At 37.6% G+C, this 16,820-nt stretch overlaps 1 protein-coding gene across 2 annotated transcripts in view; it reads left to right on the forward strand.

Annotated features, from left to right (window-relative positions):
• The window catches only part of TRIM44 (tripartite motif containing 44), a 108,627-nt gene that overhangs the window by 44,958 nt on the left and 46,849 nt on the right, over positions 1-16,820 (forward strand). For both annotated transcript variants that reach the window (XM_072791130.1, XM_072791129.1), the window contains exon 4: positions 11,852-11,871. In XM_072791130.1, the coding sequence (XP_072647231.1) occupies positions 11,852-11,871 (20 nt within the window). The remainder of the gene's footprint in view (positions 1-11,851; positions 11,872-16,820) is intronic.

Below are 16,820 nucleotides of genomic sequence, written 5' to 3' on the forward strand. Positions count from 1 at the left end.
ATCCTCTTTTGTGATCCCTCAACATGAGTGAATTGAAAGCTTAGATAGGGTATAAGTGTTTAGATGGTACGTAGACCAGTGTGGAAGTATTGGCTGCTAGGGCCTGCACCCAGCAACTGGGTCTGGCAAAATATTTGGCTACCATGACTTAACGGAGTGTATTCAATAGGGCAAATACTAATCACATTTAAAGAGGTAAGCCTAGATAGATAGATAGATAGATAGATAGATAGATAGATAGCCAGGAATTCAGAGCCAGAGGAGAAGGCAATTGATGGATTCCAAGTTGTGAAATGAGCCTATAAATAAAGTCATCATAGAGATGAAAATAGGGTGAATGAGAATGTCAGGAAGTAGAGCATAAAGCAGGCCAGAATGAAAGATTTCGAACTGATTCTGTGAGTAGTGAAAAGGTGCCTCAGCTTGGTTTTTATATGGAGCCAACTGCATAAATTGGGGGCATAACTCTTAGATTAAAAGAGGCATGTGGCACTGGGAAGATCAAAAAAGGTGTGAATGAAACACAAGGTAAATATTGAATCACTACAAATATGAGTCTCTGTATTCATTGTTATTTTGTAACAGGTAAAAAAGGTCTTAAACATTTTACCAAACAACATACTCAGGCGTTTAGAATATAATTCTTAAATAAAATTTAAGACAGCCACCTAAAAAAGTATCATAGAACTTACATTTCAGGCACCGGAGAGAAGCTTTTGTTCATAAGGTTTCACAGCATTATGTTGAAAAATCTGGTCAAGCATATGCCAAAAGGATGTAGACCCTTCTAGAAGTAAACCTAGGGGAGTCCTGTGGACTCTTCAGGACTGCTACTGATTTGCTGAGCTTACCGCTTAGCTGGCAGTCTTGCCTTGGCCCAGGAGAGCCTAGCCCCAGAATAAATGAGCCAGCAGAAGAGCTAGGGTATCATCTAGGAGGCAGATATTGTTTGAGTCACCCTGACAGAAAATGTCAGAGACCATTGGACAGTTACCTGCTTCACTCATCCAAGGTTCTTGATTAATTTTCATCAGTGTGTGAAAAGAATGGAAGAGATCTTGTTCTTTTTTTTTTTTCATTTATCCTCCCTAAAACTAAGACAGTATGTGCATAAGTAAGTTTCTAGATAGGCAAGAGAGCACTTTATATTCATCATTTCATTTAACCCTTATATCAGCATTCATTATCTTCTTATAGATGGGATATTGAGAGGCAGAGAACTGCAGAGACTTGGAGCCAGTGTCATTTAGTTAGTAGAAAATGGAGCCAGGATTCACAGTGAAGTCCATCCTATCCCATTGCCAGTGTGTTTTCTTTACTATGTGTCATATGCCAAGTATCCCACTTGTATATGTGGGAAAAATGAAGAGAATCCGTGCCCTGGACACCTTTGCATTTCTGACACCTTTTTTAGTATGAAGGTGGTCACTTTGTATCTTAAACAACTCAACTAGAGTTAACTCAGGGGATCTATGGCATAACTGTGTCCCACATCCACCCCACCCCAAATCAGACTCCCACATTTATTCTGTGTTAGATTGTTTTTTTTTTTCAAAAATAAAGATTTAATTTTGAGAGTTATTCCCCCCTCTTTTATTTTCATTTCAAGTAATGAATTTAGTCCCTCCCCAATATTAATTGTCCTTTAAGCAGTTCAGCTGCTCAACTGCACTATGCTTGTTAACTCTGATGGAATTACTCTGAGAGATGCAAAACTGACAAGGCCTAAGGACCAGGCTGTGGACAAAATAAGCTATCAAAAACAAAAAGTAGCATTCAGCTGGCTAGAGCTTTTACAAAGAACTGTTCTCATCTAATAGCCTCTCGTTCCAGTTAATCTGGTAACTTATTGATCAGAGCAAATCTCCAGTACCTGTCTTTCACTCAGCAGAGGAATTCTTTTCTTCCTTTTGCATGTTGCGGTTTTTTTTTTTTTAATCATTTGCATTTCAGATTTGGCCAAAGATTCTTCCCCCCAACATTTTATTATGAAAATTTTCAAACATATAGCAAAGTTGAAAAGATTTTACAGATTACACCCATATACTTCCACCTACATTCTACCATTAACATTTTAATATACTTGAATCATGATTTATACATAGCCATCTTTCCAGCCTTCTACTCTTCAATGCATCTTATTTTTTGATGCATTTAAAATCAGATTGCAGCTTCTGGTTATGAACAAGATGGAGTAAACATATTTGACTTTATTACTTCCACTAATCACAGCAAAAATTCCTGGATGAATATTTATTTATTTTTTTATTCATTTATTTGAGAGAGAGAGAGAAAGAGAAAGAACATGAGCTGGAGAAGGGGAAGAGGGAGAGGAAGAAGCAGACTCCCTGCTAACCTTAGGAGCCTGACTTAGGGTTAGATCGCAGAACCCTGATATTATTACCTGAGACGAAGTCATATGCTTAACCAATTGAGCCACTCAGGTGCCACTGGACTAAATATTTAAATGACCTACCAGAAGACTCTCTAAAGTGAGAAAAGATGGTTCTGACCAGGGATATTGAGATTTGAGGAACTACATAGCAGTAAATTCCCTGGGATTTTTCTTGCTTCCTGTATATCCTGGCCTGGGTGCCCTGCAAACTAGAAGCCATAATGAACAAAACAGAAAGAAAATCTCCAAGAAAAGCCTGCTCTCTGTAGCCAAAGCACTAGGAAAAGAGCAGTTCAGCTATAGAGAAAACTTTTGACCATTCCTGCCAATTCTGGAGACATACACCATGAATAAAGCTGTACCCCTTCCCAACTCCACTTGGCCCTGCAGTAGTGGAGTAGGTGTGTTGGAGACCTATTTTTTATTCCTCTCCTTCAGTAATGAGTTATCATTCCTTTCCCCTGGAGCCTTTAGGCATCACCCCTGTTCCTCTCAGTAGTCACGTGCCTGTCTCCCTTAGAGCCTATAGGTGGAACTCTTACTTTTACCCCTGCCCTGTATGATCAGGAAGGAAATGGTATCCCTCCCCTATGGAGACTGTAGATGGAGCTCTAACTCCTCCCTCCCACCCCTACATTAACTAGGCAATATACCTCCCCAACTGGGTCAGTGGGTAGAAACCTATCTTCCACTCTTACTCTGTAGTAATGAGCTGGGGCTCCTCCTCCTCCCCAGCCGGCGCTGTGGAGACTGTAGCATTGGAGTTTGTCATCTGAAGGGGGCATATCAAAATAGCACTGTAGAATCTTTTAAGCTAAATTGATATTTGAACCACAGTCCACAAACCTGACCCAGGACATGTTTCTGCTTCTTTATTCTTTTTTTTCACCATCAATTTTATTTTTATATTCACTTTATTTTGTTTTATTTATTTTTTTAATTGAAGTATAGCTGATACACAGTGTTTTGTTTTTGTTTTTGTTTTTTAATTGGAGTTCAATTTGCCAACATATAGCATAACACCCAGTGCTCATCCCATCAAGTGCCTGGGTGACGGGCACTGAGGGGGGCACTTGATACACAGTGTTATACTAATATAATAGGACATGTGTTCTGAATTTAAATAGGTTGACTTCTTGCTAGAATAGAAGATTTAAATAGGAACCAGATTCTTAAATACTTAAAATGTTCAGGATATAGTCCCAAATCAGTCATTATACCAAGAACCAATAAATCCCAACTCTAATGAGAAAAGACAATCTAATGAGAAAATATGCCACCACCAAGAAGACACAGAGTTTAGAATTATCAGACAAGGATTTTAAAGCTACTATTATGAAAATGACTTAGTGAGCAATAACCAATAACTGTGGAAACAAATGAAAAAAAATCTTAGCAAAGAAATAGAAGATGTAAAGAAGAACCAAATAAAAATTTTACTACTAAAAAATACAATTAATTGACATAAAAGATTCACTGGATTGGCTCAGTGGCAAATTGGAGATAAGAGAGGAAAGAATTGGTGAATTTGAAAATATAGATCCAATCTGAACAACCAATAAAAAAGATTGAAAACTAATTGAAACTGAGTCTTAGGGACCTGTGGGACAATAAAGATCTAACGTATATGTCACCCATGTCCCGTAGGGGAGGAAAAGCAGTGTGGTACTGAAAAAATTGAAGAATTAATGACTCAGAATTCCTAAAATTTGGTTGAAAGACATAAACCCAGAGATTTAAGAAGTTGAGTGATTCCAAGCAAGATAAACTCTTAAGAAATCCATACCTAAACACATCAAAATTAAAGAAATAAAAAGGAAGGACAAAGAAAAGTCTTGAAAGCAGAGCAGCTGGAGAGACATGACACATTGGCTATGGGGAACAATAATTTAAATGAATGTAGTATATATAAGGTATTTGCTCTATATCCATTGAAATGATTATATGGGTTTTTTCATTATTTTATTGTAATGGCTGATTATATTAGTTAATTTTACAATGTTAAATCAACCTTGCATTCTTAAGATAAACTCCCACTTTGTCAAGATATATAATCTGGGTTTAATTCATTAATTTTTTATTTTATTTTTAAATTTTTTTAAAAGATGTTATTTAAGACAGAGCAAGCTAGGGAGAGAGAGAGAGAGCAGGAGCGGATAGGTGGAGGAGCAGAGGGTAAAAAGTAGACTCCCCATTGAGCAGGGAGCCTGCCCATAAGGGGCTCCATCCCAGTACCCCAGGACCTGAGGATCATCACCTGAACTGAAGGCAGACATTTAACTTATTGAGCCACCCCAGTGCCCCTCAGTTCATTAATTTTTTAAAAAAGATTTTTAGGTCTGTGTTCAATGGGGGATATTCATCTGTAATTTTATATATATATGCATATATATATGCATATATATATAAAATAAATATATATACATATATATTTTAAGATTTTATTTATTTATTCATGAGAAACAGAGAGAGGCAGAGACATAGGCAGAGGGAGAAGCAGGCTCCCTGCAGAGAGCTGGATGCTGGACTGGATCCTAGGACTCCAGGATCAGATCCTGAGCCAAAGGAAGATGCTCAACCACTGAGCCACCCAGGCATCCCAAGTAATTTTAATATTTTTATAACATCATTGTCAGGCTTTGGTATTAGGGTTAGCTGGCCTCAGAAAACAAGCTGAGAACTATTCCCTCCTCACCTATTTTCTGAAAGTTTATGTACAATTGGTGTTGTTTCTCCCATAAATATTTGGCAGCATTTATCAGCAAAATCATCTGTCCTGGAGTTTATGTGAGGGTTTTTGATAACCAAGTTAATTTCTTTAATAAGGCTATCAGATTTTGTTTGATCTCATGTTTATTTAAATTTTAACTTGTGTTGTATTTAAATTGTATATTTGCTTAAATTTGTGTTGTAATTTTCAAAGAATTTGTTGTTTTCATTTAAGTTGTAGTTTTTAGTGTAAAGTTGTTCATACAGTTTTCTTGTGATTTTTTTAACTGTAACATCTCTAACGATAACCTTTCTATTTCTGAACTGATAATTTGTGATTTTCTCCTTTTTTCTTTGATCAGTCTAATTACTATTAATTTTGTTAAAGAACTTTTTCATTTGATAATTTTATTCTGTGTTTTCTATTTTGTTTATATCTACTCTTATTTCCTTTTTTTCTGCTTATTTTGAATTTACTCATTCTTCTAGCTTTATAGATCATTGATTTTACTACTTTTTTTTTTTTTAAGATTTTATTTATTTATTCATGAGAGACAGTTTCTGTCCATGGCAGAAACAAAGGCAGAGGGAGAAGCAGGCTCCATGCAGGGAGCCTGACATGGGACTTGATCCCAGGGTCTCCAGGATCAGGCCCTGGGCTGAAGGCGGCACTAAACCACTGAGCCACCTGGGCTGCCTGATTTTACTACTTTTTATGTTAGCTTTCAAAACTATACTTTTCTCTCTAAGCACTGCTTTAGTTGAATCCTAAACTTTGGCTATGTTTTATTTTCACTGTCATTCCGTTTGAAATATTATTTATTTACTTTGTGATTTCTTTTCTTTACTCATTGATTATTTGTGTCTGGTTGAGTTTCCATATAATAAGGATTTTCCTACATGTCATACTATTACTCATTACTAATTTTTTCCATTGTGATCAGAGAATGTGTTTTGAATGGTTTCAAGTTTTTAACTTGTTTGAGACTTGTTTTATCACCCACCATATGGTCTATCTTGGTAAATGCATATGTGCACCTATTTTATAGTTTGGGGTGTAGTGTCCTATTAAGTATCAATTAGGTATTCAAATAACTTATGATTTTACTGATCTTTGTGTTGACAGTTCTGTCAACTGTCAAGAGGTTAAATTTCTAAGGATGATTAAGGAATTATCTCTCCCTTTAATTCTATCAACTTTTACATATCTTGAAAATATCTTTAAGCAAATATATACTTATGATTGTTAGTCTTTCTAATGAACTGAACCTTTAAATCATTATGAAAGTCCCTCTTTTTATCTGATAATATTGTCTTCCTGTCTATGTTATCTAACGTTAGTAGAGCCAATCTAGTCTTACACTTACTGTTCTCATGGTGTGTCCCCATCAATTTGTTTTTGGTCTATCTGTTGTTAAAGTGTCTCTCTCCTAGGCAACATATGGCTTTGTCCTATTCTTCTATCCATTCTGATAATCTCTGCCTTTTAATTGAAGTGTGCAGCCCATTAACATTTACTGTTATTATTAATATGGTTGAATTTAGGTCAGCTGTTTTATGATTTGTTTTCTATTTCTTCATGTATTTCTATTCCTCTTGTCTTGCCTTCTTTTGGACTTTTGAAACAGTTATTTGAATTCCATTTTAATATTTTTTTTGGCCTTTTAGCTCTATTACTTTGTTCTTATTTTGTAATGGTTTCTATGGGGATTATAATATATGTATATTGGAATAGATGTAATATATATAACATATATATAAGTCCTTAAATTTTCTACTTAAAATTAATATAGCACCATTTCACATAAAACATAGATACTTGAAACCATATAAGCCAATTAACACTCTTTATGTCCTTTACATTATAGTTGTCATGTAGAAAATCTATATATGTTATAAACACTGCAAGACAGTTATAATTTTAAACAATCATATGCTTCTAAAGAAGTTCAGGAAAATACAATTTTATATCTGTATACATACAGTTTTTAAGCAAGTTTGTGATAATAGTTGTATAACTATAAATTTAAAGTCATTGAATATATACTCAAAACAAGTAATTTTATGGTATTATAAATTATACTTCAATAAAGCTGTTAAAAACAAAAATTATAAATAGTCTACTTGCTCAAGTGCTATTGCCTTTGATTTATGAAGATCAATCTAAAACCAGTCCATTAACACAGTGTCTGTTTTAAGAAATCTTCAGTACAGATGAATTTGATTAGGCCAAGTAGAATCACAGAGCTTCTAGTTGAAGAAGTCCAGAGATTACAAGATTTCCTGGTGACATTTCTTTTTAAAAATGTGTTTTTAATATTTTGGGGTCCTCTTTTAGAATATAGCATACAGAAAGAGTTTGGTACCGTTCCCACAGGTCTAATGAGATGTGTGGTCTTTCTCGTCTTCAAATAACTATATAAAATTATTTCCTTCTTATTTATTATAGAATGTTAAAAACTTCTAGACAGAGCAGAAAGTAAACAAATTTAGTTATAACAGGGTATTTTTTCTTTTTTTTTCTTTTTTGCGTACATTTTTTCCCCAGCTTTATTGAGATAAAATTGGCATATATGTAAGTTTAAAGTGTACAGTGTGATGATTTTGATACACATATATATTGCAAAATGATTACCACAGTAAGATTAGTTAACATCTTCATCCTCTCATGCTATATTTTCTTAACATTATATTTTAAATTTACCTCATATTACCAGAAATTCTTCATAAACATAATGTATGAATCCTGAATCAATGACACAAACTTCACTTTTACTGCATTTCCAACTACCTTACTACCATTTATTACATTATAGCACATGCTTTTGTTTATAAGTAATTACTGAGTCAAAGGTATGGACTGTTTTTAGGCTCTTGTACATATTTGTAAACTGCCCACAGAACAGTTATATCAGTGTACATTTTCATCACCAGTTTTGACAGTCTCTCATTTTTTTGCCTGAATTTTATAAACCTCCTTGCCAAAGTCAAGTACTAAAAAATGGTGTGTCTTTACTTTTATTTGCATATCATGAGTACTTCTCTAGTTTTGAGAAAAGAGTACTGAACTACATGAGATAATTTTAGAAAAAGTTCAAATGAGCAAATTATTAAAAATGATACATGTGTACCCTAAACATTTATTTTAAACATGAAATATGTATCTGCATATTTCTTTGATTTTTGACTCAAGGCCTTTTTGAGGATACCGGTTTGCCATTTGGAGTGGAATATTATGCTTCTGGCATAAACCACATCCATACTGTAGTGTTTATATGGTCCAATTTCAGGATAATATTCGAAGCAAACTGAATGTGGAATCCTAGACTTTTATACTTTATTTTTTCTAATATTTTGCGTATGTCTCACCTATATCAAAGTTGACATCAGTTTTTAAGTAACTTATCTTTATTGAATGCTTTGGAAACTTTCAGCTTAGTTTTCATAGAAGCAGTGGTTCTCTCTTGCATTCACTTCTTGTTATTTAATAAAATGTATTGTCATAATTACAACCTCAAATGATTTAAGCAGCTTTAGAAACAAAATTGTTTGGTTCTTGGTGAACATACATTTCAACTGGTGGAAGTAGAAGCAAGATGGTAGGTACTAGAATATAGCCTACCAACCAAGAGCATTGATATTTGATGGAGGGATTTGAGAGCATTGCTTAATCATAACAAGTCATATAAATAGAAACTGGTGTTTAGCAAACTTTCAGTTCTAATATTCTCTGAAACCAAGATTCATTCATAATGGGAGGTAGAAATTAATATTAAATCCTACATATATCTTGCCTTCCCTCCTTTCCACTTTTGAATAATTATTAATTATGTGCCTTGTGCTGTGTAAGATGCAGTGAATAAAGAGATTAACAATACACAGTTTCTGTTCTCAAGGAGTTGAAATCCAAAGAGGGAGACACTGTATGGTGCTATCACTTGGTTTTCTGCTCTAAGAACCAGTCAAGAAGTGTGAGCCATACAGATGTGCAGGGCAGAAAAGGATTACTCTACTCGGTCTGTCAGTGAGAAAAAATTTCCAAGTGAGGCTTGATCTTAAAGAACAGACGGGAATTAGCTAGGCTTTCAGAATAGTAGGGAATAGCATTCACATCTTTTACGAGGAAGATTAGCACTCTTCTGAGTATCTACTGACCTATTCAGAGTTGCCATATGTATGTCTGTTTGTTCTCTCATTCATTTATTCAATCCTTCAACAGTTGAAATTCTCACCCTGGTCTTCCCCCGTGCTTTATGATAGTGACTGTTGCTTCTGAAAAGCCACATATCTATAAGCTGCAGAAATGGATGAATGTTCAGCAGAGTCTTGTGTCCCCTCTTCTCTGTCCATCCTCACTCCCTACAGATGTTATTAGTTAATTCAGGGAAAATACAAAACTGAGCACCATTTGTTGAACACTCATAATGTGCCAGACATTCGCTTAGTGTCTTACATATTTTCTAATTTATTTTAATTTGTATTGCCACCCTGTAAGGTAAGAATTAGGATCTCCATGGTATAGATCAGGAAACTGAACCTTGGAAAAGTTAAGGCAAATTGCCAAAAGCTTCATTGGTGGAACTGATGAACCCAAATTTGAAGCCATGTTTCTTGAAGTCAGAAAGTCTATCTCTTAACCACTGTGCCAAGATACATGGTTGTGAGGACTCACTCTGAATCACGGAAGAAAGTTTGGATACTTTTTTCCATAAGATTGTCCTAGACAATTATGTTTGAACATCCAAAGATAATTGAAAACTTGTGTTGAGGTTTAATTAAGTCACTGATAGTTATGTAACTCATATTAAATTTAAATTGTGTGAATTTTTTCTTACTAGATTATAGTTCCCATAAGACACAGCAGTCGATCAAAATGCAAAGAAAGCTCCCTCCATCCCTATACCTCCTTCCACCACTGCCCCACTTCTCTCTCATTGGACTGTGGATGATTAGCAACCTGACCAGTACTGCAAATCCTGAATATTCTGCTAACTGCCCTCCTTATCCAGCCTCCAGTGTATAATCTGATTTAAATCACCTTCCTGGATACAGATGTCCTTTCAGGCTTTGCCCTGGCAATCTTTTTACCTCAGTTGCCCTACCAACCCTCCAATCCCACTCCACTGCCCTATTCACCACATCTCCTGCCCAAGACACACATAAGCACATCACCATTCTCTAGTATCATCACACTCAAAATTCCTTTAAAATATATATACATATATATACATATATATACATTTTATTGCTGTGTCTTTGCTTTTGCTAGTCCAGTGCCCTTCCCACTCATCTTCTGTTGCCAAACTGGGAAAATCCTGCTTATCCTTCAAATTCCAACATAAACGTCACCTTCTGTGAAGCCCTCCCTTCCCCTTCTCCAAAAGAGGCCATGTTTTTCACTTCCCTTATGACTCTCAAACATTTTCCTTATATCTTTGGTAGAGCCCTTAACATAATTCGTTTTCTATCTCTTTCTGTTTCCCTGCTCCTGAATGGGAGTTTCTAGGTTAGATCATTATCTTTTACCTTCAGTGCCCACCTGTAGTAGCGTATCATACTGAATTGTTACTGATACCGTTATTAGGTGCATCCTGTGTCTTAGGCACTGTCCTTGATGTCTATACATAGTGATTCGTTTAATCTTCCCACTCATCCTATGATACAGGGACAGTTATTACCCCTATTTTACAGAGTAGGAAATTGAAGTTAAATGAGGCAAAGTAACTTGACTAGGGTAACACAGCAAGTTAACTTGATGGAGTCAAGATTTGAACCTTGAGTGTCTGACTCCAGAGTTCATTCCTTTATACCAATAGGAACAATCAGTCAATCTGATAGGTGCACTAGGGAGTTCACAACTAGGTGATGCATTCTCTATTGAGACCAATCCTGAATGGCTAAAGAGAAGGATGTAAATAACCACGTCACCAAAAGGACAAGTGAGGTCCCTTGGAAAAGGCTTGAGAGTCTTTTGAAAACTTTTGTGTGATCACAAGAAGAGAGTCAAAGGACTCTGCTCTGGTCACTGGTGAAGTTAGGTTTGGAGCATGCTATACCTGGACAGATAACCCTTACGCATTGTTTCTGTAGACGGTGAATGAGAAGGAGTGAAAAGCCAGTTTTGGGCTGAGGGATGTTGTAGGTCATCAAATGCCAGAGCTCCCCTTTTATAAAGGAGAAGACCAAGGTTCAGATTAATTAATTAGCTTGCCCAAGGGCACATAGTTAATAAATAACAGAGCTTGGACTAGAATCCCAATTTTCTGAGTCCCAGTTCAGTGCCCTTTCTACCACAGTGTGCCCTATATTAAAGTTGCTATGTTCATGTTTGAAGAGAAAAATGCTAGACCAAGGCAGAAATGAGTCTTTGAAGGAAACAGCTTGATACTTTTGGAGCTGGTCAGCTTTTGCCTAAGACCTGCTGCTATTTTGGGCTCTCAGTTTGCTCAGAACTAAATACTGCCAGCCATACAAATAAAAAGGCAAGGCTATTATTTAGGCCTCCTAGGTCTGTACATTCACTTAACTGCTTGCAAAGGCAAATTATCAGTTCATCTCCGCTGGGCAGTTCGAGCATAGGATTATGTTAGCCCTTGTTTTAGCCCTTAGACATCTGCTGGTTTGTCTCTGTTAAAGGAAATGCACGAGCCTTGCCTTCAGGTTGCGTGAGGAGAGGGAAAAGAAAGAAGTCTAAATCTGTCTCTACCAATGCTGATTTCTAATGCTGTTTCTTTCTGTTTCTTTCAGGGTGACGAGGAAGGACCCAGGTAAGATCACATTATTGCTGCTTGTCTGTTCTCAGAATTGAAGTAGAGTGACATTTATGGCCTTTTAATGCTCCATGAAATATGGACAGCCAAAGAACAGTGCAGAAAAGGGATCAACATCTTAAGCCAGGGCTTTGAAAATCTTATTTTGTAAGATTCCCATCTCCCTCCCCATCTGTGCCATTTCCTGCCTGTAACCTTCAGATAAAGGTAGACTTTAAAGTATGTAATGACAGTAACTTAAGAATACCTTGTTAAGAAGAGTAGGCACTATATATGAATGGTAATTAGGCTATCAGGTGGACCGCCTAGATAAACTTTTGCATTGTTCTTTCTTGATTGGAATTGGATTGCTTTTTTTTTTTTTAATGGGCTTTGGATCCAATATTCTTTGTTTCTGACTTGAGACACCACTGATACCTCGAATCCTAGGTCATAGATATTATGTTTCCTAACTTTGTTTAGGAAAAAAAAAGATGCTTCTCTATCACATCACATTTTTTTTTAAGATTTTATTTATTTAATCATGAAAGACACAGAGAGAGGGAGAGAGAGAGGCAGAGGCACAGGCACAGGCAGACGGAGAGGCAGGCTCCACGTAGGGAGCCCGATGTGGGACTTGATCCCAGGTCTCCAGGATCATGTCCTGGGCCAAAGGCAGCGCTAAACTGCTGAGCCACCGGGACTGCCCACACCATCACCTTTAAAAGTATATTTCATTATTGCCTCAGCCTTGGAGTAAACCTGGAGTTTGGTTTCCTTACCTTTTCTGTCATGCTGCTCAGTGAGAACAGGCTCTAGGAGATGCTGCAGCTTTGTTGTCAACACAATCAAGGGGCATTTGTACAAAGTAAAGTAACACGTCCACGTGGGTCCCCTGTGTCACCTAGGATCAAGGACTATTCAGGCTTGGAGGTATCAGAGAGTTCATTTAGGCCATTGCCATTTAAGCATTAGCTTTAGGAGAAATGCCGCCCCCCCCCCCCCGCCCTTTTAAATGAGCTTTAGATAGAACCTCAATATACAAAGAGTTTTACTCTGAATAAAGTTGGGGGCCACATTCACTGGTAAGTCTTCTCTGTTCAATCCAATAGACCCTGAGGAGCTTCTGCAGAAACCTAGGGTTTCTTAGAACTCAGTTTGAAAATCACTTACCAAGTTCAAATTCTCATTGAAAGAAAGTACATGAATTGTCCAAGGTTACCTTACTGGAACCAAAATTCAGTTCTTTCTAGGTTTTATTTATAAACCAACAAATAAAGTTTCTTCTTTTTTCCTTCTCCATCCCCACACCCTCTGTCCATTTCTTGGTGCCAAATATTATCCCACATCAGCATCTCCTGGTGCTTCTCTACCTTGGGAACTGTGGTTCTCAGCCTTAGCTCCTTGTCTATTGTGGCTAAAGCCATAGGCATCCTACTTTAGAACTGCAGAGCCTCAGGAAATTTCTTGAATCTCATCTTCCAGCCATTCTCAGGACAGGCTCTCTCCGAGTTGTGGTTCATTTCTTTCCTCCCTCTCTCCTTCCCTCCACTGCCTTCCTTTCTTTTCTTATGACCTGCTGTGTGTCAGGCACTGTGCTATACACTGGGCATATAGTAATAACTAAGACAGATGTGGTTCTTGTCCTTGTAGAATAAACAAACAATCACCGGGTCCTTATACTGTGGGACAAGTGATATAATTAAGGGAAGTTTTGGCTGCTTTAGGAAGGCTCCTAAGTCAGTCTTGGAGGATAAGGGAAGGCTTACCAGAAAAGGTTGTATATAAACAGGGCCCTGAAGGATGGGAAGGCAGGCAAAGGTGGGGCAGGGTGTAGGGTTCTAGGTAGAGGGGACAGCTTGTGTTGTAAAAGCTCTAGACAAGAGGAGAGTGGAGGGAAGAAAGAATCTAGATCATTTAGGGCCTTACAGACCTTCTAAGGTGTTTGAGCTCTAATTTGCCAGCAGTTGGAAAGTATTAAAGAATTGCAAACAGGAATTAACCTGAGTAGATTGGCATTTTAGGAGTCTCCTCTGCCTGCCTGAATTGGAAGTAGATTAACACCAGAGCATGGAAGACTAGTTAGACTAAGTAGTGATGATGGGAGCCTAAATCCGCATCTTCTCCAGTCATTGACCAGGTTTTTACCATTTTGCACAGACTTTTGGTTTCGAGAGACTCCAAATTTCCTTAAAATCGAAGCCAAGCAGAGCCCTAGACCTTCTTACCCAGAAAGAGCGTTTAGAGACGACCAATATAATGAAACACCTTAGCAGATGGAAATGTGGCTTGGAGGAACCTGATGAGAATGAGCACACTTGTCTTTATAGTTACATGTCTGAGTCATGTTGAGTAGAATAATACAGGGACCTTATGAAGAGATTAACTCATGTCAAAGATACTATTTAGTAGAAGATGCTAGTTTTAAAGTTTAATTGCAGATACCTTCATGTCATTTTGACAAGATAGTCGTGAAGCATAGAGTTTTTTTTACTAGCAACCACGATGTCAAGCTGTCTCCCTCGCACCAGGCTATCGTGGATGTCAGCAGGGATTCTGTTGGACCAGGAATTGCAGAACCCTCATTTTGATACAATGAACCCTTTGGTACAATGAAGAGCATCTTTGAATTTGACAGAAAGAATTCGATGGAGTCAGATTTTCTTTTTAAACTTTGTATTTGTTGGTTCCATTCTTAGTTTGTGTTGAACTACCATTTGGCTCAGTTAATTCCAATTAACACTTCAGGGCAGATTGCCTTTGATCTGAAATTTCTCTCATTTAAGATCCACGTTTTCCCATTTCAATAAGCCAGAGTTTTGTTCCAGAGGTTTCTGTATTTCTGACAATATTGAATTAGAGTTTGATGTGTAAAGGAGATAGAAGGGAAGTGTGGGTGTGCCTGCACAGGGGATGGAAGAAAAATGAATCAGAAAACTCTCTATCCAGGTCTCTTGGATTATTATACCCGTGTCTCCTTTGCTGGCATTCTTTCCATCTCAGCCACTTCTCCACCATCTGCATGGAAGTCCATGGAGACTAGATTCCAGCCACTCTCCACAAGAACAAAGGAAAGAACAAAGGGAAACCCCTGTCCCATGGACATGAATTTGCCTGTGATAGAGCTTGTGTCCTCCCTTCCTACCAGCCAGGGCCTCTCTGCTTTCTTTCCTCCTTTTGGTTCTGACTCCCCAAGCCATTTGAAGTGAGACATCCCAGTATTGTGCTATTGGTCATGTCTGTTCCTGGCCCTGAATTTTATTGTGTAGTTGTCCTGCTAATTAATAACCATAGTAATCATAGCTATCACTTACTGAAGGTTTATTGTATACAATGCTTTATATCTATTTTCATTTAGTCCTCATGTAAAGCTTATGATGTAGTTATTATCCCATTTGTAATGAGGAAATTAATGCTCAGAAAGATTAACTTGCCCTAGATCACAGAGCCAGTAAGTAGCAGAGCTAGGATTTGAATCTAGTCTGGCTTCAGGGTTCATGCCCTCTACCATCACTTGAACTATCTGCCCTTATCTGCCCTCATCGGCCAGTGCATCTCTCTCCGTTGACCCTGAAAGAAAGCCAGGAGGATTCATATGCATACACCTCAGAGGATCACTTTGCTCTTATTCCTCTAATCTGGGAGGTCTCACTTACTTTGACATTAAATTGCTAGGGCCTCTGTTTTCTGCAAGCTCCCTCTCTCTCTGTAGCCTCTGTCATTATAAAGGGATATTTCTTCATCTCCCCCTCACAAAGTGCTCTTTCAGGGTCAGCAGCTAACGGAGTACTTTCAGACTCCCTTGGGAGCAGGCAGCCAGGCCTTCCTTTGACCCTGCAGAATTCCCTTCCTGCTGCCCCTGCCCTTTGGTGGTTTACTCTTCAAATCCGTGCTACAGTTACATAGATGGCAAGCATTCGTGGAGGTGTGGAGGAGCAAAAATCCTAATGTGTAGAACATGGATATTAACCACCATGGAGTCATCTTTTAAGACGGTGTCTTTGAAGCCCAGAGTGATTTTTTTTTTTCCAAGCAAAAAAAAAAAAAAAAAAAAAAAGCAATTTACACTTTTGGCAGCAATTTTCTGTCTTCTCTGTGCTATTATGGGAGATCTTGTGTTCACTCCCTCACAGATTGGCTCCTCAACTCCTGCCGGAGCCTGCTGAGAAGTAATATATATTCGAGGAGAGGGGGTGGCAGTAGGATCTGCTGCCTCGAAGCTGTTTTGTAGTGGGAGGAAGTCAGGGGGGGAAGGACCCTGAAACTCTTGTGCTCAGAGGAAAAAAGGAGCAAGATCAATATTAAATCTTGATTTGCTATTGAGATTTTCTGTGATTTTTTTTTTAACTTAGAGGAAAATGGCTTTTTAATAGTAACAACCATATTTGGGACTTCTGTAGAATTTTTCATCCTCAGAGCTGGCTCTTATTCAGGCAGAAAGCTCCTGCTGAGATCAGTGTGAATCTGACCCATGCTGATTCTGTGATCAAACAGGCAGTGAGTTCTGAAGGAGTAGGAGGAGCTCAAGGAGAGTCAGCGGACCTACCTTCTATTCTTGGTCTGCCTGAGACTGACTGTGTGACCTTAGGCTAGTCATTCAACCTCGTTGCCTCTGTGTAAGCTGTTTTTATTTCCCTGTAAACACAAGCCTTTCTTTCCCTTGTTCCCCACCCAGGTTTTTGAGCTAACGTTGTGTGAAGGAATAGTCTTATATTACATATGGAATGGAAAGAATCTGCCTTAGATTCTGTAATCAAATGGATTTTTTAAAAATCTTCTCAATTTTGTTTCCTTAAAAAAAAATTTCTTTGGGCTATATACTAGGTACTCTCCCCTTCCCCAGTAATAACCATATGTTCTTAGATACTACATTTCTCTTCTTGACAACTTAGTTTGTAAACATAAAAAGGAACTAAGTCAATGATACACTTAGGTTTCTTTTGTCCTCTGCAAATTATTGGTTTGGT

Source organism: Canis lupus, chromosome 21 (assembly GCF_048164855.1).
Source record: "Canis lupus baileyi chromosome 21, mCanLup2.hap1, whole genome shotgun sequence".
NCBI classification, from domain to species: domain Eukaryota; kingdom Metazoa; phylum Chordata; class Mammalia; order Carnivora; family Canidae; genus Canis; species Canis lupus.